The sequence below is a fragment of the Bos taurus genome, chromosome 8, assembly GCF_002263795.3.
Source record: "Bos taurus isolate L1 Dominette 01449 registration number 42190680 breed Hereford chromosome 8, ARS-UCD2.0, whole genome shotgun sequence".
NCBI classification, from domain to species: Eukaryota; Metazoa; Chordata; class Mammalia; order Artiodactyla; family Bovidae; genus Bos; species Bos taurus.
The window spans coordinates 103,800,134-103,827,844 of record NC_037335.1 but is presented as its reverse complement, the minus strand read 5'-3'; the positions used below and the strand labels follow the sequence as shown (position 1 = coordinate 103,827,844).

Below are 27,711 nucleotides of genomic sequence, written 5' to 3'. Positions count from 1 at the left end.
GTAACTGAGCTCTGATGCAGAATGAATAAACATGAACTGTTAATGAACCATGTCATCCACAGAAACATACCTGGGGCACCTACAGCACACAAGACATAGTGAGAGAAAAAATAATAATGACAGCCACAATTTATTGAGGTTTTACTCAAGTTTGCAACTCACAGTTGTAAGCACTTTACAGTATTTTTCCTATCATTTAATCTTCACAATCAGTTGCCAGGTAGGCACACTTATCCCCACTCCACCTTTGAGGACTGAGACCCAAGGATGGGAGGCACCTCCCCTAAAGTGGCAGACCTTGGATTTGAATACATGCAGCTCTGGAATCCAAGCCCTCCGCTCCCACTTCACAACACAGCACCATCTTCACCAGCACCATACTTATCATTAACACAGAACCTTGAAACAGCCCACACGTTCTTTTATGGAATCTCATCTTCACAGCAACCTTGTAAGGTCTAGGCAAGACAGAGATCACAGAACTTTCTAAAAGAAGAAATGAGGCTTGAACGCAAAGAGACGTATCTTGTGGGCATACCTGAATGGCCCATCTGCCCGGTGAGACCACCAGAAACTCTACAGAGAGGGAAAGGCAGGAAAGAACACATCAAGGGCCCTTTAAGGAGAAACTGCTGTTTTCTCAAAACACACACATTTTTATTCTCTATTATTATACTTACCAGGGCTTTGTGGTTGGATGATAAATGTGGGCTTCTACTGGTCACATTCACAGCCCACACTTCCTCTGTGGCAGGTAGAAGAAGGCAGTGATCACTTTTATGAATAAATCTCATTAAGCAAAGCAGGCCACAGCATTGGCCGAAGAGAAATGCTTAAAACAGCCATTTCTAAGAGCTGGTCTGTGCTAATGCTTTCTCTTCTCTGGCCCAGAGAAAATGGTCAGATTCATCTCTTACATGGTAAGTCAGCCACATAATTACAGTTCATGTTCACTAGAGTCATTTATAGAGTGAACTGACATTCAGAGAGGTTAACCTAGCCAAGGTCACACTGCTAAGAAGAAGCAGATCTAGGATGAGAATCCAGGTCTCCTGCAAGCCTATCCAAATGATGATCAAGTCTGGGCACCTTATCTGTGTGAAGCTATAGAACCTTTCTACATGTAGACAAAGGCGTAACAGACAGAAAGGCCAAGGGCAAGAATGGAACAGAAAATGCTGGAACTTTCCAGATATTTGACTTTGAAAGGGCCAATTAAAAAAAAAAGGAAAATCCAAGCTACCCATTATAAAGATGCATAAACTGAGGACCAGCCAAAAATTACATAGCTAAAAGTGTTAGTTCAAGACCAGAACCCCAGTCTGTGCCAACTGTACTCATCATTCAACTGAGTACAGAGAGTGTTTTGCAAAAGCTACTATTGAGGTGACAGCACTCGATCTACAGGAATTTCTTTTCCTTAGCAGGTCTAGGTCATACACAAAAAGTATAAGTCTTTGTCCTTGAGGGGTTTATGGGCTAGCTAGAAAAACAGGCCTGTGCACAGGAAATCAGAATTAATAACAAAACGGCAGTAAAGGCAGCTGCTGCTGCTAAGTCGCTTCAGTCGTGTCCGACTCTGTGCAACCCCAGAGATGGCAGCCCACCAGGCTCCCCCGTCCCTGGGATTCTCCAGGCAATAACACTGGAGTGGGTTGCCATTTCCTTCTCCAATGCATGAAAGTGAAAAGTGAAAGTGAAGTTGCTCAGTCATATCCAACTCTTAGCGATCCCATGGACTGCAGCCCACCAGGCTCCTCCATCCATAGGATTTTCCAGGCAAAAGTACTGGAGTGGGGTGCCATTGCCTTCTCCGGTAAAGGCAGCAGCTACATCAAAAACTCAAAGGAGGAAATTCCCGGGGGGCCCAGTGGTTGAATCACAAACTTTCACTGTAGAGGCCCAGGTTTAGTCCCTGGGCAGGGAACCATCCAGCATGCCATGTGTCACAGCCCAAAGGCAAAATAATAATAGTAATTTTTTAAAAAGAGAGAATTTAAGGGAGGCAGAGTCAGGAATTCCCTGGATGCCCAGTGGTTAGGACCCAGTGCTTCCACCGCCAAGGGCCTGGTTTCAAGCCCTGGTAAGGGAACTCAGATATGCAAGTCCTATGGTGTGGCCAAAGAAAAACAAGGTGAGATGATTTGGATTAATAGATTAAAGAGGTAATTTTAAAAAACAAAAAAATAGAAGTGGCAGCGATGTTGGAAGGCTTCCTGAGGAGGGGTAAGGACAGCTAGGCTTTAAAACATGCAAGGACGAGGGGCAATATGGAGGAGGAGACTAAGAGGAACAGACTCCCATGTATAAAATAAATAAGCTACAAAGATATACTATACAACACAGGGAATACAGCCAATATTTTATAGTAACTATAAATGGAGCATAACCCTTAAAAATGAGGAATCACGACATTGTACACCTGAAACGTACATAGTATATCTTACATCAACTATACCTCAATTTTAAAACATCTTTTTAAAAAAAAAAAGCATGCATAGGAATCCAACAGATGCAAAAAATAGCTATGTCAGTTCAGGAAACATTTTCAACCTATGAAGGATTTTTATGGGCGATGAGGCCAAAATTGCAGATAATGGCAAAGTCCTCGGCACTGGGGAGCCTTTAAATGCCAGGCTGGGGTCTTTAGATTCGGGCCCAGGGAACAATGGGTCTTCATATTTTTTCAGAAGCAGAGCACCTGGAAGCCTCTGAGCTCTTCATGGAATTCCACGAGGGAGAGATCTCGCTTCACTGCAGGACAGCGTTAGTGTGAGGGAACAGGACTGCTGTTCTCTCTGCAGTGAGACCACACCCACAGGCATGTGTGCCTTGGAACAAAGTAAGTCCTCTAATCAGACAGGATCAGTCTCTTCCAAATCTCATTAGGTACATACTGTTCGTTCCTTCCTTCTGTCTCCTGAAGGCCTGCGTGCTAGCAGACAAGCCCAAGTGACATCGTTTTTCAGAAAATGTAGGGCAAGAACAACTTAAAAGTGGAGAACATTCTGAGAATTTACCTCTTTGCTTCAGACTGGGAAGGGGGCATCTTATAATTTAAGGGGCTCGAGGCAACGCCACACAGAGCAGAGTCCTTCCGGAGTCTCCATCTGACGCGAAGCAGGTGAGGACCGGAGCATCGCCTGAGAGCCAGCTTTGGGCCCACTTTCAGCCCCGTCTGGTCATCTTCACATTTTCAGGGCTCACCAGACAATGAAAGGGATGGGCGAGGGGCCCCTTCCACTCATGCCAACAGTTCTAAGCAGCACAGAAAGTAGCTCAGAGTGGGACCATCCGCTTCTGCAAAGGCCAGGGGTCAGCGTGGACTGTCGACAAGCCATTTTGGTGCAGGGTCCTGGAGTGAACACCGGATCCCCAGTGCTGACATGACTGACAGCCTCAGGGCACCCCAGAGCCTCGCCATCAGCCACCCCGGGGCTCCAAGGCCTCCCTGACCTCTCACCTTCAGTCCTGGAGGAAGAGGAGTACCTTCGTTCCAAGGTCACCTGGTCAGGAATGGGCAGCACCCGGTGCCCAGGATGTAGGCCTCTATGAGCTGGCAGGGGCACGGAATCCTTGGAGAGTCCATGTGTCGTGTCCCCAGTGCCTGGGGAAGCTGAGAGGTCACGAGGAGGCGGGTGTAGTAGCCACCAAACACCGCCAGCAGCTGCTGGGCCATTTCCTGGAAGAGACAGGGAAGCAGAGTGAGGCCCACAGAGAAGTATCTAAAGAGTGAAGAGAAAGCCAAGTGGTCCTCGGCTTTGACACTGGTCCCGCAGTGACACTCACTAAGAAGAACCCGGCCAGGCCCTCAGCCGAGGTTCTTCCAAGATGCCTGAATGGGTCCGGAACTCTAGCTCTCAAGCTCTGTGGGACTACTGCAGTCTCAATTTCCTCATCTCCAAGGTGGGTAACCTAACTGCTAGGAGGCGATAATATGCACAAAAAAGCTTCCCTAGCGGCTCAGACGGTAAAGCATCTGCCTGCAATGTGGAAGACCTGGGTTTGATCCCTGGGTCGGGAAGATCCCCTGGAGAAGGAAATGGCAACCCACTCCAGTACTCTGGCCTAGAAAATCCCATGGACGGAGGAGCCTGGCAGGCTATATAGTCCATGCGGTTGCAAAGAGTCGGACACGACTGAGCAGCTTCACTTTCACTTTCATGCACAAAAAAGCTAGGGAGCACTACAGAAATTACCATTAGCTTATAACAGCCAATTGCACACACACAGAGAGACACCCTGTCTCTTTCTCTCTCTTCTTCCAGTTGCAAGTGATTTTGTAAAGTACAGAGGTCCAGGTAATGCACCTGAAGAGAAGCGCCAGTAAACGGAGGCAGGGTTTGGAGAATACCCCTATGACGGCAGATTCTTCAATTTACACAGGGTAGTACCTGCTGTATTACTTCAGGCTAGTATTCCTATATTAAAAGTGCTCATCGAGGCTACCAGATCACGCTTCTCTCCTCTATGCTGTGTGAGCCCCCTAGAGAAAATAAAGGATGCTCTGATCCAGGGAAAGCGGGGTTTAGGGCCTGACTCAGTTGGATACTTAGGGGCAAAAAAAAGCTGAGCCTAAGAGCGTGAGGGGACCATCCCCGTCCCACTGAGAACCTGCCTTCACTTCCTGTCCTCATGCACGTGAGAGGAGCAGGTTTCTCTCCAATAAACTACAATGCATCATTTCACCCTGTTCACACATTTGTTTTTGTTTGCTTGTTGGCTGGCTGAGGCCAAAGACCTCTTCAATCAGAGGTGTGTGTACAAAGGATCCGACACAAGACAAACACAGTATGATTCCACTTAAAAGAGACACATACAGCAATAAATTCAGGAAGCCCAGGTGGCTCAGCGGTAAAGAATCCACCTGCTGATGCAGGAGACCCAGGTTCAGTCCCTGAGTCCGGAAGATCCCTTGGAGAAGGAAATAACAATCCACTCCAGTATTCTTGACTAGAAAATTCCATAGACAGAGGAGCCTGGTGGGCTACAGTCCATAGGGTCGCAAAGAGTCAGATAAGACTGAGTGACCAAGCACGTGTGTGTGTGTGTGTGTGTGTGTGTGTGTGCATGTGTGTGTTAGTCGCTCAGTCACATCCGACCCTATGGACTGTAGCCCATCAGGCTCCACTGTCCATGGCATTCTCCAGGCAAGAATACTGGAGTAGGTTGCCATGTCCTTCTCCAGGGGATCTTCCCGACCCAGGTATTAAAGCCAGGTCTCCTGCGTTGCAGACAGATTTTTTACCACTGAGCATGCACACACAGCAATAAATTCATAGAGACAGAAAGTAGCATGGTGGTTCCCAGGGGCTGGGGAAGGTAAGAGAGTTTGTATTTTAATGGGTATGTGGTTTCAATGATGAACAATGAAGATAAAACGGGTTTGGAGGAGGATGTAGTGACGGTCGCACAACAATGTGAATGGACTTAAATGCCCTTGAATCATACACTTACAAAGAATTACGGTGGGAAATTTAATATTGGGTATATTTTATTGCAGTGGAAAAAAAATTTAAGTAAAAAAAAAAAAAAAGAATTGGAAAAATTGTGTTTACTGCATGCTCTTATTAACACATTTGGTCTCCAAAGTTCCATCCACCTGTCTGGCAGCTGGGATTCCAGGGAAGATGCTCTAGCTCCTTAACGTGCAGCACAGCTTAGGTGGTAGCACCCAATAGAACTTTGGAGCAGGAGGAAATGGAATTCAACAGAGATGCATATAAGATTTCAGTATCTAACTGCAATTTAAGGAGATAGATTGATGACAGACTGGCTGATAAACAGATTTTAAAAAGACCCAAATACTTATCAACATGTTCATGTTTAGGTAGGCTTACCATCTATGGACCCACAACTACACATCCCATGGAACTACACAAAAAAAATACCAAGACATTTTTTAAATGGGGGGGTACCTAATAAGTATTTTTTATTTAAAATTTTATATTTATTTTCCTCTTTCAGAGATCTTTCACAGTCTGAAGGTAATGCAGTAAGGTGTGGGTTACACCCAGGCTGTTTATGTCGGTACAGTTAGGCATCAAAAAAAGTGGGAATATCAGCTCAGCCACCCTGGGACAGACCAGAAACAAGTCACTTCACTTTGCTGAGCCATTTCCTCAGCAGCAAAAGACAGAAAATCGAAACATCTTTCTGATTGTGCTAGAGTAAGGATTTATTAAAGGAACTTATGGAAAGAAAGCCCAGTGTGCAGTACTCAATAAATGCCATCAATATCACTATCATTATCATTATTCAAAAAGCAGAAACTAGCTCTGTTGGATCAGTGTTTCCTTAGAGTTATCCTTTGTGCTAGAAAAATGCTGAAAACATCAAATAGCCTACCACTTACTAATTCAGATTGAGCTTTGCACCCATTTACTTCAAAATTGATTAACATAAGCAAAGAAACTCAACAAGAAAATTTGCCTCCTGAAAATCATAGGCTGGTTTCTGCCCTGGATTCTGCCATATTCTCCCTTGTTATGTGACCTTGAGTAAGTCAGCTGACCCCCTGGAAGTTTATTTCACCCAACAAGAAAAAAGGGAAAATAACCCGTATTTTAGAGGAAATGCTAAAGAATTTTATGCATGACAAAAATCTATAAAAATGTAAGAGGTCATTATAACTATTTATCTGCCTTTCACACATCCTGGGTTCCTCCTGAAATAAGACAGTCTGGCCCAGGCTGAGACTTGGGCATCGATTGTACTTTCCCTCACTACGTTGTAAGGGCAGCTACTTTAAAAACATGTGCACACGCACTGAGACTTGATATTCATGACAGGAAATTGTATTACTATTGGTTTGAGTGAATTTGAAAAAAATCATTTAAAAGACCCATCATAGTTAATAGGCTATTTCACATAAACCCAGACATGCATGCGCAAGAAAGAATGTGACCTTATATTTTCAGCTCTTTGAAGAGATTAATATATTTATCATTTTCTCTCATAATGGTCCTGTTTGCAGGCTCCCCACTCCGCATCCATGCAAAAGGGAAAGTCTGGACTGGACTCGACTTTTCATCTCCAAATCTAGTGGCAAAAAACCAAAGGCGAGTGCTCTCCCGTATCACACCCTGCCGGAGATCACCCCTCGCGGCTTGTCATCCAGACCATCTGTCCTCACGGTGAGAAGGGGCTTCCACAAGCTGCAAACCATATTACCAGACTTCTGGTCTACCAGCTCTTAGCCATCCCAAACAAACAGCTTAGCTAGCAGGACCCAACAGAACTTTGGAGCAGGAGGAAATGGGAATTCAACAGAGATGCACATAAGATTTCAATATCCAACTGCAATTTAAGGAGATAGATACATTGATGATAGATCGGTTGATAAACAGATTTTAAAATGACCCAAATATTTATCAACATGCTCATGTTGAGACAGGCTTACCATCCATCAACACACAACTACACATCCCATGGAACTATACAAAAAAATACCAAGATATTTTTTAAATGGGGGGGTACCCAGTAAGTATTTTATATTTAAAAATTTATATTTATATTCCTCTAAGCTATCTTTGGAGAAGGCAATGGCACCCCACTCCAGTACTCTTGCCTGGAAAATCCCATGGATGGAGGAGCCTGTAGGCTGCAGTCCATGGGGTCACTAAGAGTTGGACCCGACTGAGGAACTTCACTTTGACTTTTCCCTTTCATGCACTGGAGAAGGAAATGGCAACCCACTCCAGTGTTCTTGCCTAGAGAATCCCAGGGATGGGGGAGCCTGGTGTGCTGCTGTCTATGGGGTTGCACAGAGTTGGACACGACTGAAGCGACTTAGCAGCAACAGTAGCAGCAAGCTATCTTTTAAACTGCTGCAGTGAGGAAAAAAAATATTAAAAAAAACTAGTAGGCTGGAAGAGGTGTATTGTCCCAATCAACTCAGTAAAGGCACGTCCAGGAATCTACAGTAGAACTTGAGAGCCATGCACGGACTCTATGCAAACACCCGGTGAAGGAGGGCGGCCCTACCGGCCCGGGTGCCTGTTACCTCCGGCTCAGCCTCAGGAACAAGCTGGCGAAGTTCAGTCTGCATGAGCGGCTTCTCCGTGGAACCTGGACGGTCGGGCAGGAGAGGAGTTTCCTCCAGCAGGTTCTCTGGCCCCTCGTTGGCTGTGGGGCTTACCCCAGTCTCCATGACAACACACAGCTGGCTCAATCTGCTTCTCAGCAAGGACTACAAAGGAAATAGAGAGGGGCTCAGTGGTGTCCTCAGTTGGGTGGATGTAGGAGGCCAGGTGGCTAGCCAAGCATCAGACCCACAGAGGATGGGTGGACTGTCTACAGATTCAGATGCTGACCTCAGGAGACCCTGGAGCTGAGCCACATTGGAGAGATCAGATAATTCCTGCAAAAATACAGTCAGAAGCACTTTTCCGTCCATGCTCTCATCTGTTCCTCAGCGTAGCCTGGGACATGGAAATCTTTACCCATATTTGCAGATGAGCAATTGAACTCAAAGGCCTTCTCCTAAGCCACACAGGGACTAACTTAGCTGGATCGGGGCTAAGCCACAATCCTGAATTCAAGACCAACTACAGCACTTTCGGGACTGAGGAAATGGGTCCCATGAAAGAAGCACAGGGCTCGAGGATGGGAGGGCTGGGCTCCGAATCCAGCATTTCCAGCTGGCTCTGGGCCTTCTCAGAGCCTCAGTTTCTGCTTCTGTGTAGGTGAAGCAAAATCTCCCTGTTCTTTCCCAAAACACTGAAGATTCTAAACCAGGGAAAGTCACTTAAATATATGGTATTTTCCTCTGCCAGAATCTTGATCATTGTTGTTGTGATAAATGAAATCTATTATTATTTATTACTATTATTATAATTAAAATAAACATTCACTATAAGAAATGTGGCAAATGCAACTAGTTATACAGGAAGAGAAAAACAGCCATAATATCCTGGGCAAAAATAGCCATGATTCCACAGAGGTATTCTTCCTTCCAAGTAACTTTTTCCTTAGACATTTTCCCAACACTGAGATAATGCAATCTATACAATTTAGCCTCCTGGTTTATTTTCTTCTTTTGTTTTTCACTTAAGGTATCTTACTTACTTCTTGGCTCATCTTCATCTCTCGAATGTGATCAGACAAAAACTGCGCACAGGTCTCCAGGTCAAAATAGACAAACCAGAGCTGGGGAGAGAAGCAGTCATGACCACAGAGGACAAAGCCTGCCGGACCTTGAACTCTCCATCCCCAAGACGGGCCTCACCCCCTGCCTCCTCCCCACAGGCCCGCCCTTCTGGGGATGACCAGATTCACCCTGGTCTCAGATGGGAGCCATTCTGCTGTCTCTGAGTTCCCCTACATAGCCGATCCCCTTTGGATGACTGGCAGACAAATGGCTTTGTGTGCAAAATTCGGAAACTGTCAAACCCTGTCCCAAATGGCTGAAGTCCCATCTCTCTCAAGTCACTGAACATCCCAGATAAACTCTGGACCATCCTGGACATCACATATCCACCTGGGATGAACGCATGTATGTACCCCCTCTATCCACAGTGGTTGGGATGCCCTTCTGTCTGGAACCTAACAATCAAACGAGTGAAACCCTTCAGAGCTATCACCTCCACTGTCCGTGGCCAGGTCAGAGGTCAACAACCTGGGGGCTCTGGAGGCAGGAGCGGCTAAGAAGTCTGCTGGCCCCTCGCCATCACCTCCCGTTCCACCTCCACCTCCACAGTCCCCAGGAGGCCGGGGTAAACTCAGCCAGGTGGAAATCCTCCATGTTCACACATCACAACCTGAGTTCTGCAAGAAACCACTGGCGCCTGGCCCACGCCCCTGGCCACAGACCCACTCCTCTGGATCTCGGGCCTCCCTCTTCCCGGTGAGACCCAAGGTCACATCTCTCCCACTACCTCACCCCCAAGGGAATATTTGGATTCCTTTTTTACTTTTTATCATGAACATATATACACAGAAGAAGAGCACAGGAAGTCATTAACTTCCAGTCACCCATCATCTTGGTTCAGTGATTACCTCTTCACGCTGCACTGATTTCACCTCTACCCTCACCCATTACTCACCCTGGACCCCTCTATGCCGCACATCCCCCCAAAAAATCCATTATATCACCCCATCTCAAGATGCTACTTTGTAACTGGAAGAACCTGGTTTTTTAAAAGATGTGTCCACTCCTTAGTCAATCCAGCCAGCCAGCCAGCCATATATCCAACTAACACTTGCCAAGTCGCTCCTCTGTACCAAACGATAAAAGAGGATTTAGAGGTAAATGAGGCTGAAAAGACCCCCAGATTCAAGAAGCTTCTGATCTACACTATCACGCTTGACCTACCAGTAGTCTAGTGATCAAGTTCACCCTTGGTGTCAAGCAAGATCCCTTTACATCCTACACCATCTCGGGCGTGCTTCGTAAACTCAGGACCTGCCTATGTCTGTTCTCTGCCATAGCCTCAGTACCTAAAACAGTGCCTGGCACATTGTGGGCTCTCGGTAAATATTTTGGGGATGTACAGGTCGTGTGCCCAATGGGCTTCCTACCAAAGACCACCTGTACCCCCACCCCGGGCTCCCACTGGGTGAGATGCAGGCGTGACACTGACTGAGGAGATGCACCAATCCCACTGGCAGAGCACAGCCAGGATCGGGAGCCCTGAGCCTCATCCAGCCCGGCTGTGTCCCAGACACACTGCGTGACCTCCTTCTGGTCGCTTCAGATCTCGCATTTCCCTGGAGCCAAGGAAACAACCAAGCCAGGGGCACACAGCCTCCAGGGTCTGACCTGCCTCTCCAGGGACCTCATCTGGGCACTGAGGGCTTGAAACAGGGGAGGCCCCATCTCTCTGCTGAATAAATGTTGAAGGCAGAATGTAGCTTGGCTTCCTTCAAACTGTCCTTCCAGCCCTGCCTTGTGGAGGTTCTAGGCTGCTGCTAACCACAAAGAGAGGAGTCTCCAGAAGGGGACACAGGAGCAGGGAGGAAGGAAGGGCTGCTGATGCCGTCTCTGTTAGCAGACCCGGGCAGACACTGCACAGACCTGGGGAGCCCGGCCTCAAAGCTCCCACAGAAGGGGTCGCTCGATGACGCAGTACCTGAATCACACTCTGGCAACCTTCCACCGTGTCTGTAACCCCCAGCAGCACCCGGTGTCTCAGGAGGGCTCCGTTGGCAGCTGTCAGCCTGAGGTCTGTGTTGGTGTTGGCCTAGAAGACAAACGCCAGCCTCACGGCCTGAACTTCATGTTGTCGGGGCACTCCTGGGCCCAGGCAATAACCATGCACTGTCCCAGCCCAAGACACCACGGGACAATCTTGGTCTTTAAGACACAGCCACTGTCTCCCCTATACAACAGACTGTGGGGTTGTTGGGACAATAAATTCAACAGTGTCAGCAAGCCTGGGGTGAAGCCCAGCTCCGCTACTTCTGGGTAGTGTGGTCCTGGTCAGCTGTGTCCCTTCTCTGAGTCTCGCTTTCTCCAGTTCTGAATAAGGATAAAAAGTGTCCCCAGCCCTTAGGAAGGTGGTGAGATTGAATTGAGACTGTGTGTGTGAAGCACTTCACCCAGTGCCCAGGACACAGTCATATGCCACAGGTATCTGCAGGAGGAGGGGCTCCTACCTCTCCCAAACAGGGGAAACCAAAGCGGTGTGTACAAATGCTGAGGCTCTCAAGGATGTTGTGTGATGCAGGTTGAACACAAACAGTCAGAGTGACGACGGTCAGGGAGGGGGATCTGCAAGGTCCTGAGTAACAAGGGATTTGAGAAGAAGTCCTTGAGCTGAGGCTCAAAGGAAGACATAAGGAAGGCTGTGTGACCACAGACCAGTTACTTAACCTCTCTGAGCTTTGGTTTCCCCACTAGTGAAGAGTTAATACGTTATATAATACCAGGTAGGATTATGCACTCCCCTTGTGGCTCAGATGGTAAAGAATCTGTCTGCAACGCGGGAGACCCAGGTTCAATCCCTGGGTTGGGAAGATCCCCTGGAGAAGGGAATGGCAACTCATTCCAGTATCCTTGCCTGGAGAATTCCACGGGCAGAGGAGCCTGGCGGGCTACAGTCCACTGTCTCACAAAGAGTTGGACACAACTGATCAACTAACGCACGCACACAAGTAGGAGTACAAGCACGCTGCGTGTATTACATCGTTTAGTTCTCCCGGCAATCCTATGAGGAGCTACAATTATCATCCCATTTTACAGATGAGAAAACTAAAGCCCCGAGAGGTTAAGCCATAAGTCACCCCAGGTTGTAGGGCTAGCAAATGGTAGGGGTATCCTGCCTTCTTGTCAGGTTGTTGGGCATAGATATCAGGCCCCAAATACAGAACACATAATAAGTGCTCATTAAATGATGGCCATATTAGAAAGTAAAGGATCCTGGAGGATCAAAAAACAGCAATGAAAGAAGAGCCATTATGCACCTGGGGCCTCCATGCTGCACCTACGAGGAAAAACAGTTTTGTTCATCTCTCTGCCCTATGCCCAGCACATCCCCTGGCATTGCTGAGCCTTCGTGAATACCAGCTGAATAGGGAAGAAACAGAGGAAGGAGGCAGAAACCCACAGCAGGCCTCCCTGAACTGCCTCCCTGAAGCACTTGCCAGGCACCAGATATTTTTCTTGCTCCTGATAAAGCAGAACACTTAGCATTTTCCCCCTCCCCAAGAGAAGGTTCTTATTGCAAAAGCAGCCAGTTCAATTTATTTTTTTATAGGCCAAACACAAGACCATGAAAGCATTAACGGAGCCCAAGGGCAGCATTATTTTGTCAGCCTCATCTCGAAGCTCAACAAAGATCCTTTCAGAATGATTGAGCCATAAAGTTCCTATTCGTTCCCGCGAGCACAGGCGCTAAATGGAATTCATACCCTAAACTCTGACCACATTTCCTCACATCCCGCCCTCTCCTCCTGAGTCAGGCAAGAGTAGAGTGTTTACTAAAGGTCTCAAAGTCCATCTCTGTGCCAGGTGCTGGGGAGCTTCCTAAAGTAGCTAGGAGAACAGTGGAGGGGCTTCCCTGGTGATCCAGGTGTTCAGAACCTACCTTCCAACGCAGGGGACACGGGTTTGATCTCTGCTCCAGGAAGATCCCACATGCTGCAAGGTAACTAAACCTAGGCGCCACAGCTACTGAGCCCACACTCCAGAGCCCATGCTCTGCAACAAGAGAAGCCGCCACAATGAGGGCCTATGCGCTGCAACTAGAGAGCAGCCCCTGCTCGCTGCAGCTAGAGAAAGCCATGTGCAGCAGTGAACACCCAGCACAGCCAAAAATAAACAAATAGATTTTTTTTAAAAAAAGAAGAAAGAATGACGGTGGAGGTGTGGTAGGCAGAATAATGACCTCCCAAGGCTGCTTAAATCCTACCGCACAGAATCTGTGAATTTATGTTATATAACACAGAGGAATTAAGGTGGCAGATGGAATTAATGATGCTAATGAGTTAGCCTTAAAATAGGAAAACTGGCCCAGATTACCTAGACAGCCCAAAGACCCAGGGATCAAACCTGAGTCTCCTGCATTGCAGGCAAATTCTTTACCATCTGAGCCACCAGGGGAGCCCTAAAGTCATCACAAGGGGCCTTAAAAGTGGAAGAGGGAGGGAGAAGACTCAGAGTCAAGAATGTGAGGACTCAATTCACCACTGCTGGCTCTGAAGATGCAGGAAGGGGCCATGAGCCAAGAAACGCAGGAGGCCTCCAGAGCTAGAAAAGACAAGGAAACAGATTCCCCACTAGAGATTCTAGAGAAGAGATAGCCCTACCCTGTCAAAACTTTTAAACTACAGAACTGTAAAACAAAACATTGTTTTAAGCCACTACAGTTATGGTTATCTGTTACAGCCACAGAACACCGATGCACTTGGGTATTGGTCCAGAACATGGCTTGGCATCTGAGCTCCTGGCTTTGAATTCCAGCCCTGCCATTTATTAGCAGCTTGACCTTGGACTACTCCTTGGGCCTTTTGGAGTCTCAAGTACCTCACCTGTAAAATGAATATAAAAGACTCTGCCCAGAGATTTACTGGGGGGTTCTGAGTTAAGGTATGTAAAGCACTTAATAGATGATCTACCACATATGAAGCGCTCAACAGTAACAAAAGACTGATGCTGAAGAAGCAGAAGACAGTTAGCAAACCATGCATTAAGCCAGAGGTATCAATCTCCTTTGTGAATGGAGGCACAGGAATCAGAGGGTTCAAGCTCTGAACTCCCAACTCTGCCAGTCAGACTGGGATTGGCACAAGTTACCTAAACTCCCTGATCACCCACTCTTGGCCTCAGAGGTCGCTACTGAGATTAAAGGTGATGCAACTGTCAACTGAGAGCCAGGCTGGAGTCCACCCACGCACACGGCTATCGCAAGCACACAGGCAGGGGGAGGCGCATGGCAGGGGAGACCCAGTCGCCTCAAAGGGCCGTCCCTGCCACTCCCAGACTCGCTCAAAACCCAGCCCGCTTCCAAAAAACAACACACAGGGATCAGAGGGAAAAACAGAAAGGACCTGATCACACGTGTGACTGGACTTCTTTGAGTCACTGGACACATGGGCCAGGGCGAAGTTTCACAGCTGGGGAAATTCTTTGAAGCAGGTGGAAGAAAGGTCTGACTTGGGGTTCTCCTGCTGGTACAGCCTCTCTGGAGGGAGCATGGCTGGGGTCCCCGGAGGGCTCACCTTCCTCTGGTGTCTCTCAAAGATGACCACGAGAGTCAGGGTGAGGCTCGTGGCAGCCAGGGTCACGAGCAGCACGCCTGCCCAGTGGTTCCCAGGGCGAACATCTGGCTGGTGGAGTAGATGTTGGCCCACACCACCACGTAGAACACCTGTGAGAAGCCAGAGAGAGGGCATGGTCAGGGACACCTGTCCTTGGGTGGAGCAGCTCCACTCCCAGGGCCACCCTCTGGCCACTTCAGACACCCTCTTCGGATTTAGAGAGCTCACAGTGCCAGACAGACCAATGCGGGTGTGGGGGCCTGTGAGAACAAGCCCTTGTTCCTTGTTCATAAGCAGATGGAGAGGCAAGGGGTTAGAACAGGTATTCCAAATTCCTTCTTACTCTGATTTTAAATAAAACAGAAAAGGGCAGGGCTTGGGAGTGAGATGAATCTGAGTCAGAAGCCCACTTTAAATGCTAAGTGGACTTGACATGTTATGGCACCTCTCTGAGCCTCAGTTTCCTTATCCATAAAATGGGGACAATAATACCTCCCTCATGTGGCTGTTATAAAGGTCAATAAAATAACCAAGTCCCAGAGAGCAGAAAGGTCTTCACAAGACCAGATACTAAGACTGGGGTCTCGGGGGTAGGTCTGCAGATTCCCAGTCCCCCATCCTCTGCCCTTAGTAAATCTGCCATCCACCCCTTACATGAGGAGCTGGTAACAACTCTCCCCCATAAACCTCCTCCTACACCAAACCCAGGGCCGTGGGTACTGCTCTCTCCCCGGCAGCCTGGCCACCAGCCCCTAAAGGCGTTACCAGCACCCACAGGCTGCAGGGCGTGGCACTGAATTCAGCAGTGTCTCAGGGGACCCCGCCCTCCTTACCACAGCGAAGGCCAGCCGCATGGGCCTCGAGTTGTAGATGATGTATCTCCTCACTTGGGGCTCTAAGAGGGCGCTCTCAGCCAGGCTCCTGTACTGGTCAGCTGGGACCTGTTTGGCCACCCAAGGGAAAGAGACCCGTCGGCCACAGAGAACCATGCCCCTTCTTCCCACCAGCAAGCATGCTGTGTCCAGTTCACGTGGCTATCATGTGGAAGTGGGGTGAGTGCATCCTGGGCTGCCCTAGAACGCAGAACAAGGTGCATGGAGCCCTGAACGGCATCACAGGGTCAGAGAAGGACGGGCCCTAATGGGGAGGCGGGACAGCTCAAGACCCAGGGAGACGTCCAGGAGAGGGATCCCCATAACCCCAGGCTCAGCACCTCACAACAGACCCAGGAGAGCCTAATGGTTAAGGGGCAGGCCCTGGAGTTGACCAGCCCTGGGTCCAAACCTTGGCCCTGCCCCTCATGTGCTGCGTGACCCAGAGCAAGGAAACCCACTTCTCTGAGCCTCACTTTCCTCCTCTGGAACATGAGGGTAATAATTGTACACTTTATAGAGGTGGTGTGCATATTAAACAAGATAATACATATAACACTTATATATGTATTATACCGAAGAAGGCAATGGCACCCCACTCCAGTACCTCTTGCCTGGAAAATCCATGGACAGAGGAGCCTGGTAGGCTGCAGTCCATGGGGTCGCTAAGAGTTGGGAACGACTGAGTGACTTCACTTTCACTTTTCACTTTCATGCACTGGAGAAGGAAATGGCAACCCACTCCAGTGTTCTTGCCTGGAGAATCCCAGGGACGGGGAAGCCTGGTGGGCTGCCGTCTCTGGGGTCGCACAGAGTCAGACACGACTAAAGCGACTTAGCAGCAGCAGCAGCATGTATTATACAGTGAGTGAAAGTCGCTCAGTCTTGTCCGACTCTGCGACCCCATGGATTTAGTTCATGGAATTCTTCAGGCCAGAATACTGCAGTGGGTAGCCTTTCCCTTCTCCAGGGGATCTTCCCAACCCAGGGATCGAACCCAGGTCTCCCACATTGCAGACGAATTCTTTACCAGCTGAGCCACAAGAGAAGCCCATATATTATACAGTAAATATATGTATTATATATATATATATATACACATATTATCTGGACATCCCTGGGAGTTTCTGCTCTCTTACTTGGGGCTTCCCTGGTGGCTCAGATGGTAAAGAATCTGCCTGCAATGCCGAAGACCTGGGTTCGATCTCTGGGTTGGGAAGATCCCCTGGAGGAGGGCATGGCAACCCACCCCAGTATCTTGCCTGGAAAATCCCCATGGACAGAGTACCCAGGTAGGTTACAGTCCATGGGGTTGCAAAGAATCAGACACGACTGAGAGACTAAGTACAGCACAGACTACACACAGAGCCGCTCTCTTACTTAGACGGATATCTGTATCTAACTATCTGCTTATCCAAGCCCAGGGCACCCTTCCAAAGTGAACACTTGATATACAAGTATTAGTATCAAACTACATCAACAGCTATTAATGCAGTCCAAGATACTGAAAACTCACATTTTTCTGCCCAAGCAAAACGCCCTAGAGCATAAAGGTCTTACGAGAATGAACTGCTTAAGAACACAGAATTTAATCATTAGAGATGATAGTTAGGAGCATGGTAAAACAATATGCAAACTGTTCACCAGTGAAGAAAACCCCATCTGAAGACAACTGTTTAAGGAAAATGTCCTTTTGTACAAAGGCTGAAAGGAAGCGTGGGAAGGAAAGCCAGCTGTCATGCTGATGTGGGGTGAGTCCTGTCAACTTGGAACGCTTCCCTTTAATGGTGCTAAAATGTTTTAAACCATAATACAATTCTGTGTTAAAGGAGTAAATTCTCAAGTCTTCAGGGTAAAATTAGCATTGTAGCTTCCTTATCCATAAATAATCCATCCCAGGCAGTGATGATCAGACCTCATACTCTAAAGGATATGAGAAGAGTGAGAATCACACCTGTGGGAACTTAAGAGCCACAATTTATTGAACATTTACTATGTGCCAGAGTCAGTGCAAGTGTTCCTCGAGCATTATGTCTTCTCATTTGCACAAAAACCCCAGTGTGTGACCCCAGGCACGGGGACCTAGTCACCTCTGTAGCAATCACTGAGCAGCTGTGATTAAGTGCCCAGCACAGGGCGGACACCCCCAAACACACGTCTATTAAGTGAATTAACTGGCATATCAAGCACAGGGTAGGTGCTTAAAAAAATGTTGTGAATCACTGCAATGTTTAACATGGATGACCAACAAGGACCTATTGTATCACACATGGAACTCTGCTCAGTAACATGTGACAGCCTGGATGGGAGTGGAGTCTTGGTGGGGGCGGGGATAGATACATGTTCGTGTCTGGCTGAGTCCCCTCACTGTTCACCTGAAACTATCACAACATTGTTAATTGACTACACCCCAGTATAAGATACAAAAATAGAATTTTAAAAGAACAATGAATGAGCCAGTAAAAAAAAGAAATGTTGTAAATAATGAGATGATAGAATAGATAAGACAGACAGATGGGTGGATTGATGGGTGGATGGGAGAAAAGGTAATAAGGACACAGTACAGTCAGCACTCACCTGAATACCCCAGGTCTGCAGCTGCTCTTCGGCGGCTCCCAGGTCAAATGAGATGGGCGCACAGGTATTGTCGATCCGGAGCACCGTAAGGACCTGGCCACTGCGGAGCTCTGAAAGCAGACAGACGCTTCACGTGGCTAAGCGATAAAGACTTGGGGTGAACCCAGATCTTGATGGCATCACCTCCTCCGGCCTTGAACATTCGCATAGCAAAGAAGGACTTGCCATCCTTAAACCTTCCGATGAAGGCTGCAGGTAAGAGTAAGGGTCTAATGGGGCCCGAAAGAGGGAGATTCCTAGGTTACCCGGGGGAAGTGGAAAGTGTTAGCTGCTCAATCATGTCCAACTTTTTGCGACCCCATGGGCTGTAGCCCACCAGGCTCCTCTGTCCATGGGATTCTCCAGGCAAGAATACTGGAGTGAGTAGCCATTCCCTTCTCCAGGGGAATTGTCCTGACCCAGGGATCAAACCCCAGGCTCCTGCATTGCAGGCAGATTCTTTACCTTCTGAGGCGCCAGGGAAGCCCAGATAATCTGGGGAGGGGCCCACTGCAATCACAAGGATCCTTAAAAGTGGAAGAAGGAGACGGCAGAAGAGCCAGGAGGGCTGTGACTACGGAAGAAAGGTACAGCGATGGCACACCTCTGGCTTTGAAGTGGCAGAAGGCTTCAGGAGCCAAGGCGTACGGGCAGCCTTCAGACGCTGGGAAGGAAAGGAACAGTCTCTCCCGGAGCTTCCTAACACAGCCCTGCTGACCTCATGATCTGAGCTCAGTGAGGCCAGTGTCAGACTCCTAACCTACAGAACTGCAAGAGGATACTGCATTTTCTAAGCTCCTGTTAGTGGTCATTGTTACAATAGCCACAGAAATCCAATCCACTAACTTACTGGCAAGCCCTCCCCAATATCTCAGCACTCGTTTGACACTTTAAAAGCATAAATTGCGTGAAAGTAGTACCTCAAAAAGCACATCAACTCAGGCTTATCACAACTTCTCACTCTTGCCCTGCAACATTGCTTGGAAGCCAGACCAGGAGCCAGAGTGAGGTTAATCCCCTCAGGCCCAGGGAGGAATGGCAGCAGAAGGAAGCCACACCTACTTCCCTTCTGAGCAGAGAAACTGAAGGAAAGGACTGAGCTCTTCTCTCACCTATGAGGCCCCGGGAGCCACCCGTGAGCAGCCAGGGCAAAGCTGGGGCTGGCTGAGCCCTGAGATACTAGGATCCTAGAGTTTAGCCACTCGAGGATGGAAGCTGAATATTTCAGCACATTTTCTGTAGCTGTCATTCAGAAGAGGAGCAGGACTGAAGGGGTTAAACCACAAACATGTTATCTACTGGCACAGAGCCCAGCTCTGGGCAATACTGGAGTCTTAAATCTCCACCTTCCTGGGGATTCCTGCCCACCACCCTCCTCAATCGCTCCTCCACCCCCTCACCCAGTCCATCCCTGGGCCCTGCCAATTGGGCCCAACAAAATCTCTCCCAGCTCCATGCACCCCTCAGCATCTTCCCCACAACCCTCACCCAGGCTCCCTTCACCTCTCCCTGTACCCCTGTCTCCTAACTGGCTTCTTCAACTGCTCTTCTTCTCACAGTGCATTCACACAGCTGCTGCTGCTGCTGCTGCTAAGTCGCTTCAGTCGTGTCCGACTCTGTGCGACCCCATAGACGGCAGCCCACTAGGCTCCTCCGTCCCTGGGATTCTCCAGGCAAGAACACTGGAGTGGGTTGCCATTTCCTTCTCCAATGCATGAAAGTGAAAAGTGAAAGTGAAGTCGCTCAGTTGTGCCCGACTCTTAGCGACCCCATAGACTGGAGCCTACCAGGCTCCTCCGTCCATGGGATTTTCCAGGCAAGAGTACCAGAGTGGGATGCCATTGCTTTCTCCGATTCACACAGCTGCCAGGGTACAAATCAAACGATGTGAATCCTCTGAGTAAAAGTATTCAACAGGGGCCTTCCCCTGGTGGTCCAGTGAGTTAAGCATTTGCCTGCCAACGCAGGGGTCTCGGGTTCGATCCCTGGTCTGGGAAGATCCCACATGTCGTGGAGCAACTAAGCCCGTGTGTTGCAACTACTGAAGCCCATGTGCCCATGTGCCCTGGGGCCCATGCTCTGCAACAAGAGAAGACATTGCAATGAGAAGCCCGCACACCGCAACTAGAGAGTAGCCCCCATTCCCTCAACTAGAGAAAGCCCGCCCGCGGCAATGAACACCCAAGCTCAACCAAAAATAAATAAACGAATAAATCTTTAAAAAAAAAAGCTAACTTTCAATAGCTTCCCAGTGCTCTGAAGAAAACCAAGCTTGTTACCATACTCCCCCAGTCCTTAGAAGAACTAGCTTCCTGCCAAACTCAGCTTGAAGGCTCAGCCTCATCCTGCATCTTGTCACTTCCTTTGTTCCTGGGACTGCAGTGTTCTCTCCCACCGCACGGCCTTTGCATATGCTCTTCCCGCTCTCTCCCTAGAACACATCCCCCTGGCATCACTCCCTTAGACCCCAGTCATCATTTGCGTTCCAGTTCATTAAGCCCTTTCCCACGGAGTCTTCCTTGATGCTCTAAACTCTCGCCAGGTCAAATGTCTGATAACCCTGCCCATCACTGCCCTTCTCCTTTACGCTCACTGAAGATGAGTTCATGTACACCCAGTTACTCAATCAGCCACTGTCTCCATCCGAACAATATTACTCCCACATGGGTTTCACACATCACTGAATCCCCTTGAACTGGGTTCAGTGCCAAGTATACAGCAGGTACTAGATAAATGTTTCATGTATGAATGAAGTGGGGGAAGCACACGCTAAATGGTTTGGGGTTTAAATTGTACGTGAGCCTGTCACTAACAGAGAAACCTTGAAGAAGCCATTTAATTCCTGGCCATCCCCTTACAGGATGATGATATCCACTGCAGAAGATTCTGCAAATAATTAAGACAATGAAAATAAAGCGTTTAGTGTAAAATGGGTGCTGACTAACTGGCTGCTATGGTTGTCATCATTTAAAAGCTTGTCAGAGCACCTAAGTTACCATAAAGCCACACTGGTTTAGTTGTATTGTTTTTATCTTCTCACACCTTGTTCCAGAAAGGATTTCATAAAAATAAAATATAAAAAGGCAAAATTATAAAATAAGATTTTAAAATAAGTAAATGAGGGAAAACAGATAAAAAGAAGATAAGGGCTGAAATAAAAATAGAACAATAAAATAAAATATGAATAGTTTCCGGGGACTGAGCCCTTCCTATGCAGTAGCCACAGTCACAGGGTCACAGTCCTGATTCCATTTAATCCTCCAAGAGCCCTGTGCTTAGTCACTCAGTCATGTCTGACTTTGCAACTCCATACACCACCAGGGTCCTCTGTCCAGGGGGGTTCTTCAGGCAAGAATATTTGCCATGCCCTCCTCCAGGGGACCTTCCCAACCCAGGATCAAACCGAAGTCTCCCATATTGCAGGCGGATTCTTTACCATCTGAGCCACCAGGGAAGCCCAAGAATACTGGAGTGGGTAGCCTATCCCAGGGGATCTTCCCAATCCAGGAATCAAACCAGGGTCTCCTGCAAAAGCCCTAGAAAGTGGAAAACAATTACTATGGGAAAGGAAACAGAGCCTCTGAAAGGAGAACCAGCTTGACTGGTGGTACCAGGGGAAATGAAAGTAAGAAAGAGAAGAAGTGAAAAGAAAGAGGAGCACAGAAAAGGCAGCAGCTATGCTGTAGGAGCCTCAGACTAGCCCTTCACCGCACAGCACAGGGTGGAAAACCCACACTGCTCCGGACCTCGGGCGTGGAGACTGTGAACTGCTCCCCTAGCCTGGCTCTTTGCACTCTGTGGATGGTGTTTGCCCGAGCAATGCAAAGACTTCTCACAGTGATGGTATCTCTGTTTCCCTTTCAAACCATGAATTCCTGGATTCTTGGCAATAATCTCTCTCATCTGTTTCTTAAAGTGAGAACTTAAAGTCCTCCACTTAGAAATCCTTATTTTCACACTTAAGTTAAAAAAAAGGATCTGAAAAGCTACCAAGAAACATGCATGTGTACAAGTGTGTGTGTATGTGTGTGTGCATGTGTATGTGTGTGTGTTCACATACAGAAAGCTATTTCCTATAAAGGGGCAAGAACTGGCTTGCCAAAAACCAGTGGAGCAATGTCTTCAAAGAGCTGAAGGTAAATTATTCCATTCTATTTCATTCTACTGGTATGCGTATATGTGTGAATTGCTTTCCTAATAACAGTAGACATAAAAGGAAGCCTTGTTTTTAAGTTTGAAATCATCTAAGAAACCAGCCACAATATAAAATGCCATCTCCACTTGCCTATGCCCAGCCACTCATTCATTCATTAATTCATTCATTCAAAATACTTATTGAGTTATGACCAACCTAGACAGCATATTAAAAAGCACAGACATTACTTTGCTGACAAAGGTCCGTCTAGTCAAGGCTACAGTTTTTCCAGTAGTCATGTATGGATGTGAGAGTTGGACTATAAAGAAAGCTGAGCACCAAAGAATTGCTGCTTTTGAACTGTGGTGTTGGAGAAGACTCTTGAGAGTCCCTTGGACTGCAAGAAGATCCAACCAGTCCATCCTAAAGGAGATTAGTCCTGGGTGTTCATTGGAGGGACTGATGTTGAAGCTGAAACTCCAATATTTTGGCCACCTGATGCACACAGCTGACTCATTAGAAAAGACCCTGATGCTGGGAAAGATTGAGGGCAGGAGGAGAAGGGGACGACAGAGGATGAGATGGTTGGACGGCATCACTGACACAATGGACATGGGTTTGGGTAGACTCTGGGAGTCAGTGATGGACAGAGAGGCCTGACGTGCTGCGGTTCATGGGGTCACAAAGAGTCAGACACGACTGAGCAACTGAACTGAACTGACTATGTGCCAAGCTATGTGCTAGGTACTATAGACACAGGGATAAACAAAGCAATACAGAGCCCCTGCCCTCATGCAGCTTACATTTTACTTAGGAAGCTGGACATTCAACATGTTATTACATAGGGAATTAATTTAATTACAAACTGCCAAGTGCCATAGGGAGAAGCAGGGATATATCAGAGGGTCTGGCTTAGGCTGAGCCATCAGGGGAGGATTCCCCATGGAAGGGATATCTGAACTGAGCTCTGAAGGATGAGGGGAAATTAAGCAGGGGAAAGGAGACAGGGAAAGGGCATAACATGCAAAAGGGACAGCAGGCGCAAAGGTCCTGGGGCAGGGCAGCACAGCCGGGGCAGCAGGAGCCATTAAGGCAGGCCTTGCAAGCTGGCGAACGACAGAAACGGAAACAGAAAGGTCGTGCATCTTTAAAAACCCCTCTGAGACACCACGAAGAGACAGTGGAAGAGGCAAGGAGCAAGAGGAAGCTATAGCATCCTAGCAGAGGGCAAGCTAAGGAATTCGGTGACAGAGACAGTAAGTAGCAATGACAGAAATGCCTGGAAACACATCCCCAAATGCCCACCCTTATCTCAGGCACTTCTGGGCCCTTCCACTCACCTCTCCTCAAGCATACTATCTGAGTCCAGCTCAGCATCCTAGGGGCGGGGGCAGGGGGGTAGAGGAGGAAGGAATTAAGGGTCATGACCCTACCTTGCCCCCAGCCAGGAGGGCTTCCCCCAGGCAAGGGACTCCAGCCAGGGGAAGAGGTGGGCAAGGGGCCAGCTGCCCCACCGGGGTCCATCTGCGGTTCACACGCCATAGCAGCACCAGCAGGACTCCTACTTCCCCTTCTCGGAGCCGCAGTTCATCCTGGAGCAGCCAACTCAGCTTCGCCTGCCTTCAGAAAACAACATCATGAGAAACAACTTCAGGCCTGGTCCTGGGCTGGCCAGCTTCCTCAGACTCTCAAGGCCAAAGCCATCACCAGACTGAGGAGAGCCACCCAGAGTCTTTCCTCGGACTGTGGTCTCGTTGATCAGGCTAAGGAATGTTCTCAGAGGGAATGAATAGGAGGAGCCAGAACCCTCCAAGGCCTGGGCTGAGAACTTCCCTCTGGTCTTGGATCTTCTCCAGCTCAGACTCATCCAGGAACCACAGGGAACTCACGAGCTGACCAGACCCCACTCTCAGGCATCTGGGATTTCCCTTCCTGACTGAGTAGAGGATAGGTCTATTCATGACAGGGAGCCTTGTTTATACAAAGCAACAAACTGTTATAAAAAGAAAAGCAAGGACTTCAGCACCAAAGGACCTAGATGTGAACCTTCACTTGACCCTCACGTGCTCTGGGATATCCACTGTCAAGGTACTTAGCTCCCCAAGCCTTGCTGACCTCACCTGCAAAATGGGTGCAAGGAGGCCAGCCCGGCATAGCTGCTATGGGGCTACACAAAGCAATACAAGTGTGGCATCCAGTATCCTGCTCACCATCAGGCCACTTCCTCACAGGTTTTTCCCATTTCCCCGGAGACAGAACTGCGAGTCAAAGATGTGACGTGACCCGCCCACAGTGGGGTGGCTGGGAGCTGTGGGGACTGGAGATGAATCAGGCCATCCAGCTCCAGAATCCAAGCCTATCATTCCCACATCTTTGAACCTCGGAACCCAAGTCCGGCTATGGCTGAGCCTCTTCCTTAAACTGCCTTAAAAAAGAGTGGGTGGAAGGAGACTGCATTTCCCAGGTGTGATCCAACAACACATTCGAGTTGGCATCTGAGCTGCCAAGCTATGGGAGGGCAGGGACCATCTCCCCCAAGCCTGGCGCACAGTAGGCACTCCCAAATACTGCTGAATATCAGTCAATCATATCATCCCTTACTTCCTTCCTCTCCCCTGGTACCCCCAAGAGGCATGAAAACAACAGCCCAAGGATGTCTACACTGTACTTGGCGATAAACGAGGTTCTGCTCCATCTGATTGGGTCTTAGGCCTATGGGACAAAGAGAATCCGTGGATCTATGCTCCAGACCAGGAACCCAGGGACATCCTAGCTAGGAACCTGTTTCCCAGAGAGGCTATACTGCAGTCTCAGAAACATTTGTGGGGCCCAGGAGCCCCCTGTCCCTCCTCCAGGCAGAAGGGACCATCCACAAGCTGGAGCTGCCCAGACAGCCTTCCAGACAGCGTGGACGGTTCATTAGCTGCAGAATCCCACAATTAGACGGTGTTTTGGGAAGAAATCCCCATCACCCCAGTTGGCCCAATTAGCCTCCCACAAAGTCCCAAGCAGGAGAAGTCATGCACCTGTAGGCTATTTAGTGTAATGGAGAAAAGCAGCCTGCACAGTCCTGCCACTTCCCACATGAATGACCTGGAGCAAGTGCTTTGCACCGCCTCGGTTTCTTCACGTGTGCATGGGAATAATGCAACCAGGTTGTTGTGAGGCTTAAAGAATTCAAACTTAAATCACTTGAGAGCAGCAAGGGCAAAACAGAACATATCAATCATTATTTTTACTCCACAGACACTCCCTAAGAATCTTCTGGTGCCAGGCCCTGTGCTTTCTAGACTATAAAGCCAGCAATAAAATCTTGAGTCCCTGTTCAGCCCTCTCTGATGGGTACCACCATCTGGTAGAAAAGACAAACTCAGAGAAAGAGAAACAAGAAACAGAGAAACAGACAATGATCAGAGAAGGCAGTCAGAGGGAGCGGGCAGTACCTTGGATTGAGGGAAGACTTCTTCTGGAGGCTTCTCAGAGCACAGAAGGAGGATCCTGGCTTGGCAAAGGTGGAGGGAGAGAAGGAACTGCCAAGTAGGGAGAGGTACAAACCAGAGGGCAGGATGGGGCCAATCAAGGCGGCCTCTGCTCTCACCCTGTAGCCTTTCATCCAAACTGGAGGCTGCAGAGGGCAGGAGGGGTGTTGGCCAAGGGCAGGTGCTGACCCATCACCCATTAGTGTATTCTGAGCTGCCACCCCCTCTCCAGCTCTACACTAGCCCTAACGGGACAAGGGGGGGCGAGGTCAGACACCAGGATGGAGTCAGGCAGGGAGTGAGCCCAGCCCTGAAGTTCCTCAAACTAACTGGCCATCCACTCCCCAGCTTCCTAACTCCCCTTGCTGATTCCATTTAACCAGACCTTCCAATTATCCATCTTTCTGATTTGGGTAGCAAACCTCTGCAAAAATCTCCGTTTCTGCAGACACTGAGTGCCCAGCATCCCCAGAAGAGCCCCAAGCGCCTCCCTGAGTTGTGTGTGTGTGTGTGTGTGTGTCTGCTGGGGGGACGGGGGAATCCTACAGTTTTCACAAGTCAAGTTTTGTTTTGTTAAACTGGAAAGTCCCAACAAGGGGCCGTGATGGAGGGTCTGTCACAGAAGTTTAGGGGTGGAAAAGCCTTCAGAGACAATAGCTCCAAGCCCTCCATTTTACACGTGAGAAAATTAAGACCCAGAAACGAAAGTGAACCATCCAAGGTCAAGGAGCCAGGTTGGGGGATGGAGCCACAAAGGAACCAAGCTCGATCGGGCAGGGGATGTTCGGCCACCTCTGGCCTCGGCCTGGGCGGCTGAGTCTTGATCCAGGGTCTGCTGCCCCTGGGCCTCCCTCCACCCCCGAAATCAGCCCCCCGCCCCTCTCGCCCTCCCCCGCCCCCTCACAAGGGCCGCCGGAGAGCGGCTCCCACGCACAACAGGGGCCCAAACTCAGCCCTCGGCGCCCACACCAGGCCAGGACCGGGGCACCCAGGCGGCAGCGCGGCTGAAATCTGGACTCGCGGCCGCCCGCGCCCGCGCCCGCGCCCGCGCAGACACAGGGGCGCGCGCCCCGGGCCCGCGCACACTCACCCGTCCGCGCCGCCGCCGCCGCCGCCCGCACCACCGCCCCCCGGGGACGCGGAAGGTCGGGGGCACCGCCGCCCCACCGCGCCGCAGCCTCTGGGCACCGCCGCCCGCGCCCCGCCTGCCGCCCGCGCCGCCCTCCCGAGTCCCGCCCCCGGGCCGGGCCGGCCCCGCGCGGTCACCCCACCGGGAGGAGCCGCCCGCAGGGCTCGCCTCCGGGCCTAGAGGGAAGCAGGTTCGCGTCGGAACCGAGCTGGGAGCTACCTTTCATCAGCCGGGCTCCCTCCCGGGACGCGGGGAAGCGCCTCCGCCCTCGCCGACCACGTGCGTTGCTTCTGGGGCTCTCGGGGAGGTGGGGTGGGGGGACCAGATCCCGGGCCGGGATGAGTTTCCGCCCAGCTCTGAGCCTCGGTCCCCGGATCCTGAGAGCAGCGGCTTGCGTCTGAGGTCCAGCCCGCGTCTGACAATCATGGGACCCGATGGATGAAGCAATATTAGGAACCAGAAATTCCTCAGGGACTTGTTTTTTAATGAAAATTACATGTGCATTGTATTAAGAGCATCGGTTTGGGGATCAGGCTCCCTGAGCTCTCAGCCAAGTGTCTCCGATTTTTAGATCATCTTGAGTATAGAGTTTTCCCTCTCTGTGCCTTAGTTTTCTGTTAAAAACAAAAGCAAATTATTCTGCTTCATGGGATTATATGAAGCTTTAATGAGATAATCTGTGTGAAATGTACAGAACTGCAGGACCAATGACGGTGGCCACCACCCCCATCTGCATCACTCGGGATTTCAAGGGGTCTACAGTGAAAAGTACCTCCTTCC

The 27,711-nt window shown here is 49.2% G+C and overlaps 1 protein-coding gene across 1 annotated transcript; it reads right to left on the bottom strand.

The window, feature by feature from the left end:
• Positions 1-111: 111 nt before the first annotated feature.
• On the bottom strand, positions 112-27,416 carry TMEM268 (transmembrane protein 268). The gene is given in 10 exon segments (NM_001024561.3): positions 112-3,682; positions 8,006-8,191; positions 9,070-9,150; positions 11,073-11,183; positions 14,662-14,749; positions 14,752-14,810; positions 15,534-15,641; positions 18,150-18,259; positions 23,757-23,943; positions 27,151-27,416. Coding segments are annotated over 9 exon segments (1,032 nt in total). The 5' UTR covers positions 23,866-23,943; positions 27,151-27,416; the 3' UTR covers positions 112-3,502.
• Positions 27,417-27,711: the final 295 nt, after the last annotated feature.